The 22,934-nt window shown below is 43.7% G+C and overlaps 1 protein-coding gene across 1 annotated transcript; it reads left to right on the top strand.

The window, feature by feature from the left end:
* The first annotated feature begins 7,037 nt into the window (after positions 1–7,037).
* Positions 7,038–12,602, top strand: LOC120034553 (intercellular adhesion molecule 2-like). Its single transcript, XM_038981153.1, has 6 exons — positions 7,038–7,137; positions 9,323–9,598; positions 9,694–10,023; positions 10,231–10,467; positions 10,997–11,172; positions 11,470–12,602. The coding sequence occupies exons 1-5, from the start codon at positions 7,086–7,088 to the stop codon at positions 11,107–11,109; spliced, it is 1,008 nt and encodes a 335-aa protein (XP_038837081.1). The 5' UTR covers positions 7,038–7,085; the 3' UTR covers positions 11,110–11,172; positions 11,470–12,602.
* The last annotated feature ends 10,332 nt before the right edge of the window (positions 12,603–22,934 follow it).

The raw sequence follows: 22,934 nt of genomic DNA, 5'->3' as shown, positions 1-22,934 counted from the left end.
ACCTAAGCGACTTTGAGCGTGGCACACCAGATCCAGTATCTCAGAAACGGGCGCCCACGACCCATCCTGCCTGGTGTCAACAATACAGGCTGGTGGCGGTGGTGTATCACCGTCCAAACTGCAGCAACTGCGTGATGCCGTCGCGTCAGCATGGACCAACATCCCTGTGGAACGTTTTTGACTTGTAGAATCCATGTCCTGAATAATTCAGGCTGTTCTGGAGGGAAAGGGGGTCTGACCCGGAACTAGATGGGTGTACCTAATAAACTGGCCAGAGAGTGTATATAACTACAATGTAAATGCATATGTTTTAGGTTACTTCATGTAAACTCAAAACTTTTTGTGTATGTAATATAAAATATGGGGGGGGGGGGGCTTATAAGGAAGGAGAGAACAAATCATATTGTACAAAGGGTTGGTCAGTATCGATTTTCTATCAATATTGGTCCTCTGATTGTTAGGAGAGAAAGTATCTCCCCTGATCCCCTTTTGCCACTGTATGTAGTGTACACAAACTTCTGTGGAGATCTTTTGTTTCACAGTCCTCTCATGTCAATACTCCTGTGTTAAGAAACCTTTTGTATAATATTGCTTTGAGTTATCATTAAAATATAGAGGGTTTTTTATGCTAATTGTTGTTGTATTCAGTGGCGGCCCGCCATTCAGGGCAGGTGGGGCTTTTTTGAGACCCACATTTTTAGCAAAAAAACAATACAAAAAAATAAATATATATATATATATATATTCAAATAAATTGGGGGGGGGGGCTTTCCTGTTTTGCATGTTATTTTGGCATTAATACGTGTCACATATCAGTTTACAAACAATGTAAAAAATAATACATATAATTGAGTTAATTAATAAAGCCACATACAAACATGGTCTCTTTTTTGCTTTCTTGAGTAAGGCAGCTCCAAAATGCAGGTGTTTCAGCCTAGCTCAGTGCTTTCTGTGGTGGTGGGGCGGACTAGCAGAAAATAGGAGCATTGCGCTGTGATTGGCTCAGTGTTCTGTCACTCATGGGGACCTTACGCTATCGCCAAGCTTTAGTCCTTAGTAAGGGTAGACATCCAACATTTCAGCCCTTTGGGTCCTGCCATAGAGCTGTATTACAAGTGCCCTTCCAAGAAGGCTCAAGGTCATTGGCCACAGAAATTATGTCAAATCACGTTATATGTACAGTAGCTTTGACTGGACTGATAATGTTAACATCTTACTGTCACGCCCTGACCTTAGTTATCTTTGTTTTCTTTATTATTTTTGGTTATGTCAGGGTGTGACGAGGGTGGTATGGGTGTTTTTGTCTTGTCTAGGGGGTTTTGTATATCTATGGGGTTTTGGTATTGTCTAGGTAATGTAGGTCTATGGTGGCCGGGATTGGTTCCCAATCAGAGACAGCTGTTTATCGTTGTCTCTGATTGGGGATCCTATTTAGGTTGCCATTTCCATTTTGGTTTTGTGGGTTATTGTCAATGTGATGTTGCATGTCTGCATTCGTGTCATTTAGCGTTCACGTTCGTTTTTGTTATTTTGTATAGTTTGTTCAGTCTTCTTATTTATTAAAAGGGAAGATGTATATTAATCACGTTGCGCCTTGGTCTCCTCTCTATGACGTTCGTGACAGAACAACCCACCAAACAAGGACCAAGCAGCATGAAAAAGAGGAACAGCGCTTAATGGGGAAATGGACCTGGGAGGAGATATTAGATGGAGCAGGACCCTGGACACAGCCGGGGGAGTATCGCCTTTCTGAAGAAGAGATAGAGGCAGCGAAAGCAGAAAGGCGATACTACGAGGAGAAGTGCCGGAGAATAGAGGAACGGCGACTAGATGAGGAAACACGGCTTGCACGGAAGCCCGAGAGGCAGCCCCAATAATTTGTTTGGGGGGGACACACGAGGAGATTGGCTGAGTCAGGTAGGAGACCTGAGCCAACTCCTCGTGCTTACCGTGGGGAGCGTGTAACTGGTCAGGCAACGTGTTATGCAGAGATGCGCACGGTGTCTCCAGTTCGCATTCTTAGCCCGGTGCGCTCTATTCCAGCTCCTCGCGTTTGCCGGGCTAGAATGGGCATCCAGCCAGGACATATTGAGCCAGCTCTATGTTCTGGATCTCCAATGCGTCTCCACAGTCCAGTGTATCCTGTTCCTCCTCCCCGCACTCGCCCTGAAGTGCGTGTCCTCAGCCCAGTACCACCAGTTCCGGCACCAGGCCTCCAGTGCGCCTCCAGGGTCCAGTACGCCCTGTTCCTCCTCCCCGCACTCGCCCTGAGGTGCGTGTCCCCAGCCCGGTACCACCAGTTCCGGCACCACGCACCAGGCCTCCAGTGCGCCTCCAGGGTCCAGTACGCCCTGTTCCTCCTCCCCGCACTCGCCCTGAGGTGCGTGTCCCCAGCCCGGTACCACCAGTTCCGGCACCAGGCCTCCAGTGCGCCTCCAGGGTCCAGTACGCCCTGTTCCTGCTCCTCGCACTCGCCCTGAGGTGCGTGTCCCCAGCCCGGGGCCTCCAGTGATGATCCATAGCACGAAGCCTCCAGTGACGATCCATGGCACGAAGCCTCCAGTGATGATCCATGGCAAGAAGCCTCCAGTGATGATCCATGGCAAGAAGCCTCCAGTGATGATCCATGGCACGAAGCCTCATGTGAGGAGTCATGGCACGAAGCCTCCAACAAAGGCTGCCAGTACGGAGCCTCCAGCGACGCCCTCCAGACCGGAGCCTCCAGCGACGCCCTCCAGTCCGGAGCCTCCAGCGACGCCCTCCAGACCGGAGCCTCCAGCGACACCCTCCAGTCCGGAGCCTCCAGCGACGCCCTCCAGACCGGAGCCTCCAGCGACGCCCTCCAGTCCGGAGCCGCCAGCGACGCCCTCCTGTCCGGAGCCGCCAGAGTCGCCCTCCTGTCCGGAGCCGCCAGGGTCTCCCTCCTGTCCGGAGCCGCCAGGGTCGCCCTCCTGTCAGGAGCCGCCAGGGTCTCCCTCCTGTCCGGAGCCGCCAGGGTCGCCCTCCTGTCAGGAGCTGCCAGAGTCGCCCTCCTGTCCGGAGCCGCCCTCCTGTCAGGAGCCGCCAGAGTCGCCCTCCTGTCCGGAGCCGCCCTCCTGTCAGGAGCCGCCAGAGTCGCCCTCCTGTCCGGAGCCGCCGACGGTCCCCAGCCCGGGGTCTCCGGCGAAGGTCCCCAGTCCGGGGTCTCCAGCAACGGTCCCCAGTCCAGAACATCCGGCGTTGATCCACGCAGTGAGTGTCCCCAGCCCGGGGCCTACGGCGAGGATCCGCAGTCCAGAGCCTCCGACGATGATCCACGGGTCTGTGCTACAAAAGCGGACTCAGTGTAAAGAAGGGGGGCGGCGTCCAGAACCGGAGCTGCCACCGAGGTTAGATGCCCACCCAGACCCTCCCATATAGGTTTAGGTTTGCGGCCGGAAGTCTAATACAAACGTCGAAATGTCCTTTTCAGATAGTTTATTATATTTAAAAAATATATTTGTTTACTGTTACATTTGTGGTCACAAAATGTAATTGCGGCCCCTATGGCTCACACTACAGGATTTTTTGGGTGAATTTTGTGCGCCCCCTGCAGATCAATTTATGATGCTCTGAGTATTTAAAATGTAACTTGTGAAAAATATATCAAATATTTAAATAGGCTTTTCGTTTCGAAAAACAATCATAGCCTTAGCCCTAATGAATTATAGAAGAGACCTGAACACGCACTAATTTGCTAATTTCAAATAATCTATCTCATAAGATTTGTTGTGTGATTTGCATAACTTTATTTTTATTGTACGTTGCTCATATGAGGAATCTACAGGATTTCAAAACAGCCGGTCATCATTCTGATCTTGCACAACAGTTCCTTTGCGACGCGCGCTTTGGAAAGTACGTCATCGATTAAACAACGGAAGCCCATTCATTTTCAATGAAGGGAAGTGGGCAGGGCGAGGAAGCGTGAACAGGGCGGGACCAAAATTGTGGAAAGTCTGTATAACCATTATCTTTGGGAAAGTTGAACTATTGAACTTTTGTCGCCGCGACATCGCGTTGCTATTGACCAATCGAAGCTCACCATGGTTTCCAGCCCCTACTGGATTGGCTGTTGATACTTAGCAGTATCTGGCTTGCTAACACCAGCATGAGGGCGGTGATTCAGGGTTGCCATGTTCGCTATTTTCGTACAATTGGGCTACTTTGAAAACGATGTCGCGTGTGAAAATGTAGCCTAATTCACTGTGACCTGCTGACTATCAGGCAGTGAGGCAGCTGTTACTGAGTGAGTGAGTAACTGAGTGGTAGGGAGGGGGAGGGCCAGAGAGGGTTGTGTGTGTGTGTGTGTGTTGAGACTGGGCGCTTCAGTGGACAGCTAAGTCACGTGAGTGACCTGTTGCCACAAGAAAAGGGCAACCAGTGGAGAACAAACACCATTGTAAATACAACCCATATTTATGTTTATATATTTTCCCTTTTGTACTTTAACTATTTGCACATCGTTACAACACTGTATATAGACATAACATGACATTTGAAATGTCTTTATTATTTTGGAACTTCTGTGAGTGTGATGTTTACTGTTAATTTGTATTGTTTATTTCACTTTTGTTTATTATCTACTTCACTTGCTTTGGCAATGTTAACATATGTTTCCCATGCCAATAAAGCCCGTAAATTGAAATTGAATGGAAATGGAATTGAAATTGAATTTCTAGCAGTTGTAGGTAGGCTATTTAGATTGTCATTATGGAGTTCAATTTCCAAACCTTTTTCTATAAAACATTAACACGCTAGAACTGATGCGCATCAAGTAATAACAGCAACAAACCACAGTAAAACAACTTTAGTTGGTCTATGGCGCATTAAACAAATTTGCTAAGTTGTTTAAACTGTATTCTAATGTCCACTTTGCTTATCTAAAACCATAGTAAGCAAAGTATTTTACGCATGCACAGTGGAAATTTTAAATGGAAATTATGGAACTCCCTCGCATGCTTTTGTTTAGGGAAAAAGACCATAATGGAACTGACATTAAATGTGGAAATGATATCCTACATTTGTATCTGTTGGCCATTATATAGCCTATTAATTTCTATGTCTATGTAGGCTACTGTAGCCTAGCATTTGATACAATGACTAAATCACTGGAGTCATTGCAAATCAACTTGTGCCACTTGTGTAGCCTTCCTGGATCTGGCAACCGGTTTTAATAAATAGCCTATACCTTCAGTTTATTGTTGTTTTAACGTTGTGCAATTATTAATGGCCATGTTTAGTTAATGAAATTGGAAGTTATCAATTGTGATCATGGTCACAGTTCAATCGCAATTGCCGATCAGCTGTTATTAGAATGCATTAGATTGAAGTTAACAGTCCGTCAGATTAGGCTACAAGTAAAACTAAGTAAAACACTGAATGACAAGCATAGGCCTATTCAGTTCATATCCATATTATTAATATTTGATTCAGTGATTAAAATTACGACCCCATTCTTACTAGCCTGTTCCAACAGGGCAATAGAAACACTTCTTACCTCAAAATCGCCTCGCTACTCATGTTGAATAAATTAGTCTGTCAATTTGAACTAAGCAAGCTGCTAAATCGTTCATTTTACATATTGCCTACATCTTGCCTAGGTTACTTTAGGCTATTTTTAGTTTTATTACAGTCATGAACCAATATTTTAGTCAGTAGGCCTAGCCTATGCCTATTGAAATGACAAGTCAATCTCGCAAATAGGCCATTTATAACTGTTTGTAGTCATAACATCCGGCACATAATAAAGTCACAAATGCCAGAAAATTGCCTAACATTCATTTTTTAAATGTTTTTTTTTTTTTATATACCCCCTTTTTCTCCCCAATTTCGTGGTATCCAATTACGGACTCGTACGGACTCGGGAGAGGCATGCGTCCTCCGAAACACAACCCAGCCAAGCCACACTGCTTCTTGCCACAATGCCCACTTAACCCGGAAGCCAGCCGCACCAATATGTGTCGGTAGAAAAATCTGGCGACCATGTCAGCGTGCATTGCGCGATGGTAAAATAACATCCGTGTGGGCAAAACCCTCCCCTAACCCGGACAATTGTGCGCTGCACCATGGGTCTCCCGGGCGAGACCGGGTGTGAACAAGGATCTCTCGTGGCACAGCTAGCCTAGACCACTGCACCACTCAGGAGGCCCAACATTCATTTTTTAAGTGGGTGGTTTGAGCCCTGATTGGCTGAAAGCTGTGGTATATCAGACCATATACCACAGGTATGACAAAAAATGACTTTTTACTGTTCTGATTATGTTGGTAACCCGTTTATGATATCAGTACGGCACCTCAGGGGTTTGTGGTGTTTATACATATTTTTTAACCTTTATTTAAATAGGCAAGTCAGTTAAGAAAAAAAATCTTATTTCCAACGACGCCTAGGAACAGTGGGTAAACCGTCTTGTTCAGGGGAAGAACGACGGATTCTTACCTTGTCAGCTCGGGGATTCGATGTTGCAACCTTTCGGTTACTAGTCCAACGCTCTAAGCACTAGGCTACCTGCCGCGCCATATGGCCAATATACCGCGGCTAATGGCTGTATCCAGGCACTCTGCGCTGCAGCCTTAAGCCATGGTATATTGGTCAAATATGCTACCACAACTCACCAGGCCATATTGCTTAATCATAACAGTCAAACGAGTTAAATCGTTGATAAAGAATTCTCTGGCAAGTTTAATTAGGGCGAATTATAATTGATCTTGCAACATATTTAAATTCCTTTTAGTCAAGTAAGCTCGCAATAATTATTGATGTTAAAGCGAATTTACCTCCTTACATCATTACAAGGTACGTTAATATTCATTCTTAATTCGCTCGAAGACGTTATGTAAATAGGGTTTATTGACTAAATTGGCCAATTTTTCAGGCCTTGTGGGGACGGGTTTTGAGTGGTGATTGGGCTAGCAACTTCAGCTCGACCTGCCAACCCATAGATGGACGGATAAATGTGTTCGAGTGTGATAAAGGGTTTGTGTGCGCTGCTGTGTTTAGTTTCGATTACCGTAGTTAGAAGTTTAAGGTGACGGTCAACATTGGGATATATTTGCTGGATAAAATAAATATGATGAAAGGACTTTATGGATTTCTGACACTCGGTGTGTTGGTGTTTACAGGTAGGGTCTACAGATCGATGTTACTACTTTTTTGTTAAACTACAGATGTTTGCTGTTCCCGTTACCGTATGAATTTCCTATTATGTTTAAACAACTCAATTACTATTTCATTGTATTTTCCAGGTATGATGATTAACTTTCTGGAAGTCATAGTAAACTTGTTTTTGACTATTTGAAGTCCAAGTCCAATCTCCCACGGAATCAATATGTCTCTGATCAAGAAAGAGCTCTATTGATGGGTGTGGTAGATTCATTTGGAAGAAAAGCAATTGTTTTTCTCTCTCGAATTTGGTCCCTTAGAACAGTTTCCCAAACTGTGGGGCGGTCCCCCTAGGGTGCAATTTCGAAATAGGGTAGTGTATCATCAGTTCCTCTTGTCATGTCAGTCATTGTATACCTTAGAGATCGATTCATAACTTGTCAGAAATGTCCAGATCAACTAGCCCAGGTGTACTCAACTACTATTTGAGGAGGTCCGGTCACACAAATTTCCTAGGCGGTAAAATTCTGGGTTGGTATAGTCTTTATCTGCGTAGTAACAAACCTCCACCTCGCAAGTCGCGACCCATATGACTTCAAATTGTTCACAATCCTCTTGTTGATAGAAAGAACATTTAGCATTTAAGGTAATTTCCTCAAAATGCTCCATATTTTGCTTTGAAAGGAGAGAATTTATTTGCAGTTTTAAAGCAAATTTCCTGCAATTATACAAATTTAGCCATGTCTTAAATGTGTTCATATGATACCTGAGTCAACAAAATCAATGGGGGCCTCCTGGGGGTCAAGGCACACATTATGGCCATGATAACTACAAGATTTAGATCGCTGGTTAGTCTAACATACCTACCTAGCTAACATGGGCTAGTTGATCAACTGTACATTACTGACATGTTAGAAAAAATCTCTAATGTCTGTCAGTGAATGACATAACAAGAGGAAAACTTCCCATGCACTACCTGTAACGGCAGCCTTCCTCCTCCTCGTCTGAAGAGGAGGTGTAGTAGGGATCGGACCAAGACGCAGCGTAGTTTGTGCTCCACATGATTTAATCAAGACGAATAACGTGAACACTTACAAAATACAAAAATAACAAACGTGGCAAACCGAAACAGTCCTCTCTGGTGAAACGAACACAAAGACAGGAAACAACCACCCACAACCCCTAACACAAAACAAGCCACCTAAATATGATTCCCAATCAGAGACAACACAAAACACCTGCCTCTGATTGAGAACCATATTAGGCCAAACATAGAAACATAGAAACAGACAAACTAGACACACAACATAGAATGCCCACCCAGCTCACGTCCTGACCAACACTAAAACAAGTAAAACACACAAGAACTATGGTCAGAACGTGACACTACTGAATTTTGCAATTGCACCTTGTGCATTCTACTGTTACGGGACCCATATCATCAAATGTTTTTTGGGTCGTTTTTTTACAGCATATAATTGGTTGTTATGTTTGAGTCACTCAAATATCACATAAATACACATTAGACATGGCAAAGTGTATACAATTGCAAGAAAATTTGCTTTAAAACTGCTCCATTTTCTCTGCACCTCATAACAAAATGTGTAGATTTGGAGGAAATAAGCTTTAAACCTGCAAGATTTGCTCTTCGCCAACAAGAGGGGTGTGAACAGTTTTTGTCATGAAAAGTGTTTTTGCCCATAGAAATAGACGCGTAGGGGGAAGGCGGGATTTTCCCCAATGCTGGAAGGGGGGTCTGAGTGCAATAGTTTGGGAATCCCTGCCTTAGAGCACTATCAATATTAAAACAAGTTTCATTAATTTACTCCCTTGTTCCTGACTTGACTGAGTGACATTGTTTCCTTTTTTTGCATTGTAACAACAAGCAGAAGCAATATGCAACTTTCTCTCACCCTCTGATAGTGAAATGTATGGCCACAGTCAAACCAGTTGTCTTGGTCAGCAGGGAGATTGTGATACAAACCAGCAAAAATACTAGCAAATATATATTTATTGACAGACATTGTATTGTTATGTCAGTGTTATTTTATGGTTGCATGTAATCATTGCCATGTTGTTCACATGTCATGTGCTCTGACCTGTAGGTGGTCCTACACATGCCATTGTATTGTGATGTCAGTGTTATTTTATGGTTGCATGTAATCATTGCCATGTTGTTCACATGTCATGTGCTCTGACCGGTAGGTGGTCCTACACATGCCTCCTTTCCTCTTGAGCTCAACCCTCCCAGAGTGGTGGTGAGATATGGAGACTCAGTCTCAGTCAACTGCAGCACATCATCCACAGACCATGAGGGGATGGGCTGGGAGGCCACATTCGGAGGTACAGGTTTTGAACAAGATGTCAACGTTGTCACCTGGACTGTGGATAACCTTACTGATTGGACAATAGAACCTACATGCTACATCACTCTCAATGATGGCGAACAACCCTCAAAAGTACTTCCAGTCATTCTCTACAGTGAGTATTTTCCTCCTTGTGAATCAGAAAGGTATGTTTCTATTTAACTGCATATCAGCATTGAGGGTTTTTTACATTGTTGACCTCCTCTACAGAGACTCCAGACAGCGTCTTCATCTCTGTTCTGAGCCACTCTGGTCCCATGGTGGAGGGGACAGAGTACCAGCTGCAGTGTGACATCCAGAACATCGCTCCTCTACAGAACCTGGTTGTGAAGTGGTACAAAGGGAATGAACTCTTAGATAATGTAACTTACAGTAACGTCAGTAAGACACCAGTGGATGTGTCAGCTACTCTGATGATCAGCCCCAGTAGACATGATGATGGAGCTCAGTATAGATGTAGAGCAGAACTGGACCTGGGGCCAGAGGGACCACAACCTCCTCTCATAATGACATCAGAACCTCTTGATTTCACTGTATTCTGTGAGTTCCCTCTAGTCTTATTTTCAATCATTCCATTCATGTTTACAGCTGATCATTTAGTTTGATCAGATACCCTACTATGATATTTAACAGAATCTTCCAATAATCTATTATCATCTCATGATTTCACCCTCCCCAAACACTGAATCTTGTGGGAACAGTCCATGTTGATTGGTTATGTTTGTCTTATTTCTCCCCATTCTTCAGACCCCCCAACCTTTTCCAGACCTGAAGCTGAGACCCTGGACATCAGAGTGGGGGAGGAAATCACCTTAAACTGCACGGCTACTGGAAGGCCCACTCCTCTGTACAGCTGGCAGTCTTCACATCTCCAAGAAGCTCTTTTCACCCCACCGTCCGAGGTCCCAGGAACCTACACCTGCACTGCCTCCAATCAGATAGGCAAGATCAGCAGGACATTCACTGTGAATCCCAAACCTAAAGGTAGGATCATGTTTCTAATTAGTACCTAGTCTTATCTTTTTCACAAATGCGTCTATTCTCACCTGCTACCCGTCCCTCTTCCCCTCTCGTTCCCCCTTCACTCATTTACTAGTGGCATTCATGTTACCCTTTACCAGAATGAGACTGTGTCCATTGGTAAGGGTACATCATCAGGTGACCACAAGTACTTTGTTACTTTGCAATTATTACATTGTAACTACACTGTACATATGAAACTAGCTACCATGGAAATATGTTTTTCAGGACACTTCATGTAAAGTGGGACCCAATTTTCCTGTACCATGAATATGTGTTACTTTCTTAATATTTCCCAAATAGACTGCTCTGAGACATTTCTCCTTTGACAGTATATTTAAATGTCTAATATTGCTCCTGTTTCTCCAGGCAGTCGTAGAACCACTGCAGGGATAGTAGTGGTCGTGCTGGCTTTCTTTGCTCTAGTGTCTGTCTGTGTGGTGCATCAGAAACAAATAAATAAACCCTCATTAACCACACCCTCTTCCCACAGGGGGCAGAACAACGCTCTGGGCTATCATAGGATCGGGCCTGGGCCTGTCCTTTGTGGTCGTGATTGTCTATGTCGTTGTCAAACACAGAGCAGGTCACAACTCCATCATCTGACCAGGCCAGAGGAAGAGCAATTCTATCACCAGTGTGACCAGCAGGACTTCCTCAACAGACACTGTATGAATAAGAATGGTTGTTTATTGAATTATTATGATGGATGGCTTCAATCCTGCATGGCTTATAAATCCAAAGAGTGCTTTCTATTAGCCTTCTCCAACCAATAGCTTTGTGCCATTTGGATGTGGTGTAGCGTTGTTTTGAATGTGTCTTGGGCTGTGTCCCTGTGAGCATGTTGCGCCACACTACAAATCATTCATTCACATGCATGTGTGTCCTGTTTTATTATTTGTTTTATCATCAAGCATGCCTGAATGTAGTCTCTCTTCTCACAGCCACTGTGTCTCTGTCACGCAGGTAAAGCGGCTGTGGAAACAGGCTAGCCTGATCGCTGTAGTCCGATGACAGCACCAAGTGACCTTATGGGACTGTACAGTGAGAAATGAGCCATGCAATGCATCACTTCCTGTCTAATGCTTTTTTTCTTGTTGTTCTAAAATGGTGATACCAGAGCCTTTTAACCGATTTAAGTTTGCTATTCCAAGAGCCACAGGCAGCTTCTCTTCACTGTTGCTTATTTTGTTCTCTGCCCACATTCTTCTACTTTATGTCTCTCGTTTACAAGTCACAGCACCCTTGATTCTCAGTATTGTCGGTATGTTTGATGATAGCTTTAATCATTTGGGGGGAACTAATAGTAAAGATGTATTGTAATGGTAAACATTATTACCTTTTAATGTGGCATGAACACAAACAGTCATGATGCTTTCATCTGATTCTCAAACAAATCACTTCAGAAAGTAACCTACCTGTGCACTTTTGTCCACAAAATAATTCCAACTTCATTTCATGAAGGGAAAGAGACATCTGTTACAAAACACCAAAAAGTGTTGTGACATTCAGCGATTGTCAGGAAGCCTACACTCTTGTAGCCTGAATTAATTGATGCGTCTTGCTGACAAATTGTCGTTTTCGTAAAAAGAAAAGTCTGGACCTGAAAAGGGACTGAAATACGGGAAGCAACTACAGCTGTCTGTCCCAAGCTCATGTGAGGGCCCAGTTGAAACATTGTTGCAAAGCTCAAAACAGACATCAGAGAGGCAGACAGGCGGAGTATGAATGCGATTGAAAGAACCTGAACTGGTTTAAACCAGTGGGGAGCTCATTTAGGGGAGCTCATGTCTCATTTGGGGGTCAGAGCTACTCTGTTACTACTCTACACTGCTCCTACTCACCCAGAACTGCATCTGGAGTGTTCAGTGTTTTAACTGCATCACTGTAATGCCTGACTGCATGTGAGTTCTGAATGTGTGGAAGGGGCAGTTGGTGTGTGGTTGTCTCTTCCTGTAAGCAGATTGAATCAAGCCATTATTATCACATGCAGGAGTCAAGAGAAAGCCTGGAGCTCAAGAGTAATGTCAATACTTTTTAGGTCTCACTTCATATTGAGTGGCCTAAAACCTTTGTAATTACATGGTTGTTACATGGTACTTACAGCTGTTATACTGGTTTGTTATACAGTTACAAGTATGTAACACTTTAATTACAAGGTGCCCATATACACTCACCGGTCAGTTTATTAGGTACACCACCCCGTTCACGAAAATGGATCGCTCCTACAGACAGTTAGTCACGTGGCGGTGGCTTGCTATATAAAGCAGGCAGACAGGCATCAAAGCACACAATTAATGTTCGATTGAACGTTAGAATGGGCAAAACGAATGACCTAAGCGACTTTGAGCATGGCACACCAGATCCAGTATCTCAGAAACGGGCGCCCACGACCCATCCTGCCTGGTGTCAACAATACAGGCTGGTGGCGGTGGTGTATTACTGTCCAAACTGCAGCAACTGCGTGATACCATCGTGTCAGCATGGACCAACATCCCTGTTGAACGTTTTTGACTTGTAGAATCCATGTCCCGAATAATTCAGGCTGTTCTGGAGGCAAAGGGAGTCTGACCCGGAACTAGATGGGTGTATCTAATAAACTGGCCAGAGAGTATATATAACTACAATGTAAATGCATACGTTTTAGGTTACTTCATGTAAACTCAAAGCCTTTTGTCTATGTAATATAAAATATAGAACTGTGTATTTATTAAAGTCTGTAAAAATGAGTGCCTCAACATTTAAGGGCCCATAGAGTACCTGGAGAATAGATTTCAAAGTGGGGGGTGGGGCTTATAGGGAAGGAGAGAACAAATCATATTGTACAAAGGGATGGTCAGTATCGATTTTCTATCAATATTGGTCCTCTGGTTGTTAGGAGAGAAAGTATCTCCCCTGATCCCCTTTTGCCACTGTATGTAGTGTACACAAACTTCTGTGGAGATCTTTTGTTTCACAGTCCTCTCATGTCAATACTCCTGTGTTAAGAAACCTTTTGTATAATATTGCTTTGAGTTATCATTAAAATATAGAGTTTTTTTAATGCTAATTGTTGTTGTATTCAGTGGCGGCCCGCCATTCAGGACAGGTGGGGCTTTTTTGAGACCCACATTTTTAGCAAAAAAACAATACAAAAAAAATAATATATATATATATTCAAATAAATTGGGGGGGGGGGCTTTCCTGTTTTGCATGTTATTTTGGCATTAATACGTGTCACATATCAGTTTACAAACAATGTAAAAATAGTACATATAATCGAGTTAATTAATAAAGCCACATAGAAACCATGGTCTCTTTTTTGCTTTCTTGAGTAAGGCAGCTCCAAAATGCAGGTGTTTCAGCCTAGCTCAGTGCTTTCTGTGGTGGTGGGGCGGACCAGCAGAAAATAGGAGCATTGCGCTGTGATTGGCTCAATGTTCTGTCACTCATGAGGACCTTACGCAATCGCCAAGCTTTAGTCCTTAGTAAGGGTAGACATCCAACATTTCAGCCCTTTGGGTCCTGCCATAGAGCTGTATTACAAGTGCCCTTCCAAGAAGGCTCAAGGTCATTGGCCACAGAAATTATGTCAAATCACGTTATATGTACAGTAGCTTTGACTGGACTGATAATGTTAACATCTTATTGTCGCGCCCTGACCTTAGTTATCTTTGTTTTCTTTATTATTTTTGGTTATGTCAGGGTGTGACGAGGGTGGTTTCGGTGTTTTTGGCTTGTCTAGGGGTTTTTGTATATCTATGGGGTTTTGGTATTGTCTAGGTAATGTAGGTCTATGGTGGCCGGGATTTGTTCCCAATCAGAGACAGCTGTTTATCGTTGTCTCTGATTGAGGATCCTATTTAGGTTGCCATTTCCATTTTGGTTTTGTGGGTTATTGTCTATATCAGGGGTCGGGAACCTTTTTGACTAAGAGAGCCATGAAAGCAAAAAATTTGGAAATTTATTTCAGTGAGAGCCATATAATATATTTTATTTCTTTCAGGCAAGCCGCAAAACGGCTAAGCACCTTCCCTCTTGACAACCAACGCACAACCAACGCACATTGCTGTGCAAAAGCAGACCAGGATAGTTATTTCCAACTTCATCCAGCAGTGTTTTAAACTGGCGATCATTTAAGGCTCGAGCAACAATAAAGTTGATCACACGAATGACCAGCGACATCACTTCCCCAAACTGCCTGTCACACATCTGAGCACAAAGTGCCTCCTGGTGTAGAATGCAATGGAAACTTAGGATGGGTCTATTTTCATGTTCACGGAGAAGCGCCACAAATCCTTTTTTATTCCCCACCATACACGGAGCACCATCAGTACACACTGAGAGAAGTTTATCCATAGGTAGATTTTTTTCTTGAGCAAACTCCATGAAAGACTTAAATAAATCCTCACCTCTTGTGGACCCTTTTAATGGCAGAACTGCAAGACTTTCTTCGCGCAGTGTGTCACCAACAGCATATCTTGCAATCACGCTGAACTGCGACAAATGGCTCACGTCTGTTGACTCATCCAAAGCCAGGGAAAAGAACGGCGCTGCATTTATGTCCTTCACTTGCGTTTCCTCCACTTTGTTTGCCATCACGATGGTACGATCATGAACAGTTCTTGCCGACAGAGGCATGTCTTGTATCCGTTTAATTATCTTGTCTTTGTTCGGAAGATCATCAAAAAGTTCATTGGCTACATCCAGCATGAACGTTTTAGCATACTCGCCATCTGTGAATGGTTTTCCGTTCCTCACTATTGCTAAAGATCCAGCAAAGCTAGCGGAATTATAGTCACCTTGCCGGGTCCATACGCGGAGTTGCTGCTGGCTAGCTTGCACCCTGCTCAGTAGCTCTTGGCACGCTTTCTTTCTGCTGTCTCCCGCAGGGTATTTTGATGCAAAGGTAGCATGGCGCGTGTCGAAGTGCCGCTTTACATTCGACCGCAAAGGCGGAGGTGTTGCTAACATTTACGATAGCAAATTTCAATTTACAAAAAAAAAAATGGCGTTTTCGTCTTTTGAGCTTCTAGATATGAAATCTATGCAACCTACTCAATCACTTTTTATAGCTACTGTTTACAGGCCTCCTGGGCCATATACAGCGTTCCTCTCTGAGTTTCCTGAATTCCTATCAGACCTTGTAGTCATAGCAGATCATATTCTAATTTTTGGTGATTTTAATATTCACATGGAGAAGTCCACAGACCCACTCCAAAAGTCTTTCGGAGCCATCATCGACTCAGTGGGTTTTGTCCAACATGTCTCTGGACCTACTCACTGCCACAGTCATACTCTGGACCTAGTTTTGTCCCATGGAATAAATGTTGTAGATCTTAATGTTTTTCCACATAATCCTGGACTATCGGACCACCATTTTATTACGTTTGCAATCGCAACAAATAATCTGCTCAGACCCCAACCAAGGAGCATCAAAAGTCGTGCTATAAATTCTCAGACAACACAAAAATTCCTTGATGCCCTTCCAGACTCCTTCTGCCTACCCAAGGACGTCAGAGGACAAAAATCAGTTAACCACTTAACTGAGGAACTCAATTTAACCTTGCGCAATACCCTAGATGCAGTTGCACCCCTAAAAACGAAAAACATTTGTCATAAGAAACTAGCTCCCTGGTATACAGAAAATACCCGAGCTTTGAAGCAAGCTTCCAGGAAATTGGAACGGAAATGGCGCCACACCAAACTGGAAGTCTTCCGACTAGCTTGGAAAGACAGTACCGTGCAGTACCGAAGAGCCCTCACTGCTGCTCGATCATCCTACTTTTCCAACTTAATCGAGGAAAATAAGAACAATCCAAAATTTCTTTTTGATACTGTTGCAAAGCTAACTAAAAAGCAGCATTCCCCAAGAGAGGATGGCTTTCACTTCAGCAGTAATAAATTCATGAACTTCTTTGAGGAAAAGATCATGACCATTAGAAAGCAAATTACGGACTCCTCTTTGAATCTGCGTATTCCTCCAGGGCTTAGCTGTCCTGGATCTGCACAGCTCTGCGAGGGCCTGGGATCGGGAGAGACACTTAAGTGTTTTAGTACTATATCTCTTGACACAATGATGAAAATAATCATGGCCTCTAAACCTTCAAGCTGCATACTGGATCCTATTCCTACTAAACTGCTGAAGGAGCTGCTTCCTGTGCTTGGCCCTCCTATGTTGAACATAATAAACAGCTCTCTATCCACCGGATGTGTACCAAACTCACTAAAAGTGGCAGTGATAAAGCCTCTCTTGAAAAAGCCAAACCTTGACCCGGAAAATATAAAAAACTATCGGCCTATATCGAATCTTCCATTCCTCTCAAAATTTTTTGAAAAAGCTGTTGCGCAGCAACTCACTGCCTTTCTGAAGACAAACAATGTATACGAAATGCTTCAGTCTGGTTTTAGACCCCATCATAGCACTGAGACTGCACTTGTGAAGGTGGTAAATGACCTTTTAATGGCGTCAGACCGAGGCTCTGCATCTGTCCTCGTGCTACTAGACCTTAGTGCTGCCTTTGACACCATCGATCACCACATTCTTTTGGAGAGACTGGAAACCCAAATTGGTCTACACGGACAAGTTCTGGCCTGGTTTAGATCTTACCTGTCGGAAAGATATCAGTTTGTCTCTGTGAATGGTCTGTCCTCTGACAAATCAACTGTACATTTCGGTGTTCCTCAAGGTTCCGTTTTAGGACCACTATTGTTTTCACTATATATTTTACCTCTTGGGGATGTTATTCGAAAACATAATGTTAACTTTCACTGCTATGCGGATGACACACAGCTGTACATTTCAATGAAACATGGTGAAGCCCCAAAATTGCCCTCGCTAGAAGCCTGTGTTTCAGACATAAGGAAGTGGATGGCTGAAAACCTTCTACTTTTAAACTCGGACAAAACAGAGATGCTTGTTCTAGGTCCCAAGAAACAAAGAGATCTTCTGTTAAATCTGACAATTCATCTTGATGGTTGTAAAGTCGTCTCAAATAAAACTGTGAAGGACCTCGGCGTTACTCTTGACCCTGATCTCTCTTTTGACGAACATATCAAGACTGTTTCAAGGACAGCTTTTTTCCATCTACGTAACATTGCAAAAATCAGAAATTTTCTGTCCAAAAATGATGCAGAAAAATTAATCCATGCATTTGTTACTTCTAGGTTAGACTACTGCAATGCTCTACTTTCCGGCTACCCGGATAAAGCACTAAATAAACTTCAGTTAGTGCTAAATACGGCTGCTAGAATCCTGACTAGAACCAAGAAATTTGATCATATTACTCCAGTGCTAGCTTCCCTACACTGGCTTCCTGTTAAGGCAAGGGCTGATTTCAAGGTTTTACTGTTAACCTATAAAGCGTTACATGGGCTTGCTCCTACCTATCTTTCCGAGTTGGTCCTGCCGTACATACCAATACGTACGCTACGGTCACAAGACGCAGGCCTCCTAATTGTCCCTAGAATTTCTAAGCAAACAGCGGGAGGCAGGGCTTTCTCCTATAGATCTCCATTTTTATGGAACAGTCTGCCTACCCATGTGAGAGACGCAGACTCGGTCTCAACCTTTAAGTCTTTACTGAAGACTTATCTCTTCAGTAGGTCATATGATTGAGTGTAGTCTGGCCCAGGAGTGTGAAGGTGAACGGAAAGGCTCTGGAGCAACGAACCGCCCTTGCTGTCTCTGCCAGGCCGGTTCCCCTCTCTCCACTGGGATTCTCTGCCTCTAACCCTGTTACAGGGGCTGAGTCACTGGCTTACTGTTGCTCTTTCATGCCGTCCCTAGGAGGGGTGCGTCACTTGAGTGGGTTGAGTTACTGACGTGATCTTCCTGTCTGGGTTGGCGCCCCCCCTTGGTTTGTGCTGTGGTGGAGACCTTTGTGGGCTATACTCGGCCTTGTCTCAGGATTGTAAGTTGGTGGTTGAGGATATCCCTCTAGTGGTGCGGGGGCTGTGCTTTGGTAAAGTGGGTGGGGTTATATCCTTCCTGTTTGGCCCTGTCCGGGGGTTTCTTCGGATGGGGCCACAGTGTCTCCTGACCGCTCCTGTCTCAGCCTCCAGTATTTATGCTGCAGTAGTTTATGTGTCGGGGGGCTAGGGTCAGTTGGTTATACCTGGAGTACTTCTCCTGTCTTATCCAGTGTCCTGTGTGAATTTAAGTATGCTCTCTCTAATTCTCTCGTTCTCTCTTTCTCTCTGAGAACCTGAGCCCTAGGACCATACGTCAGGACTACCGGGCATGCTGACACCTTGCTGTCCCCAGTCCGCCTGGCCTTGCTGCTATTCCAGTTTCAACTGTTCTGCCTGCGGTTACGAAACCCCTACCTGTCCCAGACCTGCTGTTTTCAACTCTTAATGATCGGCTATGAAAAGCCAACAGATTTATTCCTGATTATTATTTGACCATGCTTGTCATTTATGAACATTTTGAAAATCTTGGCTCTCTCTAATTTTCTCCTTCTCTCTTTCTTTCTCTCGGAGGACCTGAGCCCTAGGACCATACGTCGGGACTACCGGCCGTGGTGACTCCTTGCTGTCCCCAGTCCGCCTGGCCTTGCTGCTATTCCAGTTTCAACTGTTCTGCCTGCGGTTATGGAACCCCTACCTGTCCCAGACCTGCTGTTTTCAACTCTTAATGATCGGCTATGAAAAGCCAACTGAGATTTATTCCTGATTATTATTTGACCATGCTTGTCATTTATGAACATTTTGAAAATCTTGGCTCTCTCTAATTTTCTCCTTCTCTCTTTCTTTCTCTCGGAGGACCTGGGCCCTAGGACCATGCGTCGGGACTGCCGCCCGTGGTGACTCCTTGCTGTCCCCAGTCCGCCTGGCCTTGCTGCTATTCCAGTTTCAGCTGTTCTGCCTGCGGTTATGGAACCGCCACCTGTCCCAGACCTGTTGTTTTTCAACTCTTAATGATCAGCTATGAAAAGCCAACTGAAAATTATTCCTGATTATTATTTGACCATGCTTGTCACTTATGAACATTTTTGAACATCTTGGCATAGTTCTGTTATAATCTCCACCCGGCACAGCCAGAAGAGGACTGGCCACCCCTCATAGCCTGGTTCCTCTCTAGGTTTCTTCCTAGGTTTTGGCCTTTCTAGGGAGTTTTTCCTAGCCACCGTGCTTCTACACCTGCATTACTAGCTGTTTGGGGTTTTAGGCTGGGTTTCTGTACAGCACTTCGAGATATTAGCTGATGTACGAAGGGCTATATAAAATAAAATTGATTGATGATTGACCGTTTCATCGATGTAATTTTGTCATTGCAAATTAGACACACCGCAGAACCTGTTCTCTCCACAAAGGCGAATTCTTCGGTCCATTCGTCCTGAAATGTACGATACTCGTCATCTTTTTTTCTTTTCGCCATCTTCTTCGTCGAAGGGTTAGCTTTGAGCTAATGACCGAGCAGACTGATTCAAAAGGAGGCGTTTACCTGTTTTACCTAGCAACGGCCAACGTAGGCCAGTATCATTTAATTAAAATATCTGCGAGCCAGATGCAATCATCAAAAGAGCCACACCTGGCTCGGGAGCCATAGGTTCCCGACCCCTGGTCTATATGATGTTACATGTCTGCACTCGTGTCATTTAAGTTCACGTTCGTTTTTGTTATTTTGTATAGTTTGTTCAGTCTTCTTATTTATTTAAAGGGAAGATGTATATTAATCACGCTGTGCCTTGGTCTCCTCTCTACGACGTTCGTGACACTTACTTTCACAATTTTAGCTAGTAGTCATCATGAATCAAGTCCACTGGCAAATCCTTTTTAATCCTTGTCATATGAATAGAAAATATAGATAAAACGTATCAGTGCTCATCGACCCTTCGACATAAACCTTACCCGACAATTTGGAGATTGCAAATTCAACAATGTGTCACGCCCTGACCGTAGAGAGCGTTTTATGTCTCTATTTTGGTTCGGTCAGGGTGTGATTTGGGTGGGCATTCTATGTTCTATGTTCTATGATTGTGTATTTCTATGTGTTGGGCCAGGTGTGGTTCTCAATCAGGGACAGCTGTCTATCGTTGTCTCTGATTGAGAACCATACTTAGGTAGCCTTTTTCCCAACTGTATTTGTGGGTAGTTGTCCATGTTTTAGTTGCCTGTGAGCACTACGTTGGCGTCACGTTTCGTTCGTATGTTAATTGTTTTGTTGGCGACATCGTTAATAAATAAGTATGTACGCTCACAACACTGCGCTTTGGTCCACTTCTTCCCATGGCGATCGTGACACAATGAGTGGTTTGTAAGGAATCGGTGACAGTGGCTAACTGCAAGCATTGCAACTGGGAAGTAGGGAAGAAACAGCTCAAACTGGGAAAATATGTTTTGAATGGTCATTCAACTCGGAATTGCATCTTTCTCTTTGATGACAAAATTTGCCCACGAAGGACCTCTGCGCCACTTTCCTGTTCAAGCACATCACAACATTGTGAGTCCAAAAATGTCTTATGCTGCCTCATAAATTATGTAGGATGCCAGAGAGATATGTATACTGTCACTAAGAAATCATTAATGTCTTAATCGAAATTACAGATAGCCTGTTATCCGCTTGTCGTCCCCTTATGCCGTAGTTTGTACATCTCAATTGTCAGTAGAAACCACATTTGTTTAAGCAAGTCAGCCATATCAGCTATGTTTTTTAAAAGGCAGTAAATGAGGCTGAACGAGCTGTTTCGCTGCCAGACAAGGCTCTGCTGAAAACCAGGTGTAGCAGTGGTAAGGTGTTGGAACTGCTGTTGGGACTCTGCTGTTGGGACAGCTTTATGAAGGAACAGTTTGTTGGCACCTTTTGCCACTGTTATAGTTATAGTGCAATTAATGTATTGTGTTGTGTTGTGTAGTGGCTTTGCTGGCATGCATCCCACTTTCCCCCCCCCCCCCACCAAGATGTACATGATAAAATCGCCACTTGTATTGTTGTATTGTGAAAATGACTGAAAAAACAATTGAGCAAAATGTGTTAAGATTGCTCTAAAAATAGGTTTATCTAACACAAACGTCGAAATGTCCTTTTCAGATAGTAAATTATATATTTTTAAATATTTGTTTACTGTTACAAAATGTAATTGCGGCCCCTATGGCTTTTTATAGCCCCAATAGGCCTAGGATAACTCACACTACAGGATTTTTTGGGTGAATTTTGTGCGCCCTCTGCAGATCAATTTATGATGCTCAGAATATTTAAAATGTAACTTGTGAAAAATATATCAAATATTTAAATAGGCTTTTCGTTTCGAAAAACAATCATAGCCTTAGCCCTAATGAATTATAGAAGAGACCTGAACACGCACTAATTTGCTAATTTCAAATAATCTATCTCATAAGATTTGTTGTGTGATTTGCATAACTTTATTTTTATTGTACGTTGCTCATATGAGGAATCTACAGGATTTCAAAACAGCCGGTCATCATTCTGATCTTGCACAACAGTTCCTTTGCGACGCGCGCTTTGGAAAGTACGTCATCGATTAAACAACGGAAGCCCATTCATTTTCAATGAAGAGAAGTGGGCAGGGCGAGGAAGCGTGAACAAGGCGGGACCAAAATTGTGGAACGTCTGTATAACCATTATCTTTGGGAAAGTTGAACTATTTAACTTTTGTCGCCGCGACATCGCGTTGCTGTTGACCAATCGAAGCTCGCCATGGTTTCCAGCCCCTACTCGATTGGCTGTTGATACTTAGCAGTATCTGGCTTGCTAGCACCAGCATGAGGGCGGTGATTCAGGGTTGCCATGTTCGCTATTTTCGTACAATTGGGCTACTTTGAAAACGATGTCGCGTGTGAAAATGTAGCCTAATTCACTGTGACCTGCTGACTATCAGGCAGTGAGTGAGTGAGTGAGTGAGTGAGTGAGTGAGTGAGTGAGTGAGTGAGTGAGTGAGTGAGTGAGTGAGTGAGTGAGTGAGTGAGTGAGTGAGTGAGTGAGTGAGTGAGTGAGTGAGTGAGTGAGTGAGTGAGTGGTAGGGAGGGGGAGGGCCAGAGAGGGTTGTGTGTGTGTGTTGAGACTGGGCGCCTCAGTGGACAGCTAAGTCACGTGAGTGACCTGTTGCCACAAGAAAAGGGCAACCAGTGAAGAACAAACACCATTGTAAATACAACCCATATTTATGTTTAGATATTTTCCCTTTTGTACTTTAACTATTTGCACATCGTTACAACACTGTATATAGACATAACATGACATTTGAAATGTCTTTATTCTTTTGGAACTTCTGTGAGTGTGATGTTTACTGTTAATTTGTATTGTTTATTTCACTTTTGTTTATTATCTACTTCACTTGCTTTGGCAATGTTAACATATGTTTCCCATGCCAATAAAGCCCGTAAATTGAAATTGAATGGAAATGGAATTGAAATTGAATTTCTAGCAGTTGTAGGTAGGCTATTTAGATTGTCATTATGGAGTTCAATTTCCAAACCTTTTTCTATAA

The sequence above is a fragment of the Salvelinus namaycush genome, chromosome 41 (genome assembly GCF_016432855.1).
Source record: "Salvelinus namaycush isolate Seneca chromosome 41, SaNama_1.0, whole genome shotgun sequence".
Classification (NCBI taxonomy): Eukaryota; Metazoa; Chordata; class Actinopteri; order Salmoniformes; family Salmonidae; genus Salvelinus; species Salvelinus namaycush.
The sequence above is the reverse complement of the archived record's forward strand: the minus strand, read 5'-3'. Positions and strand labels throughout refer to the sequence as shown.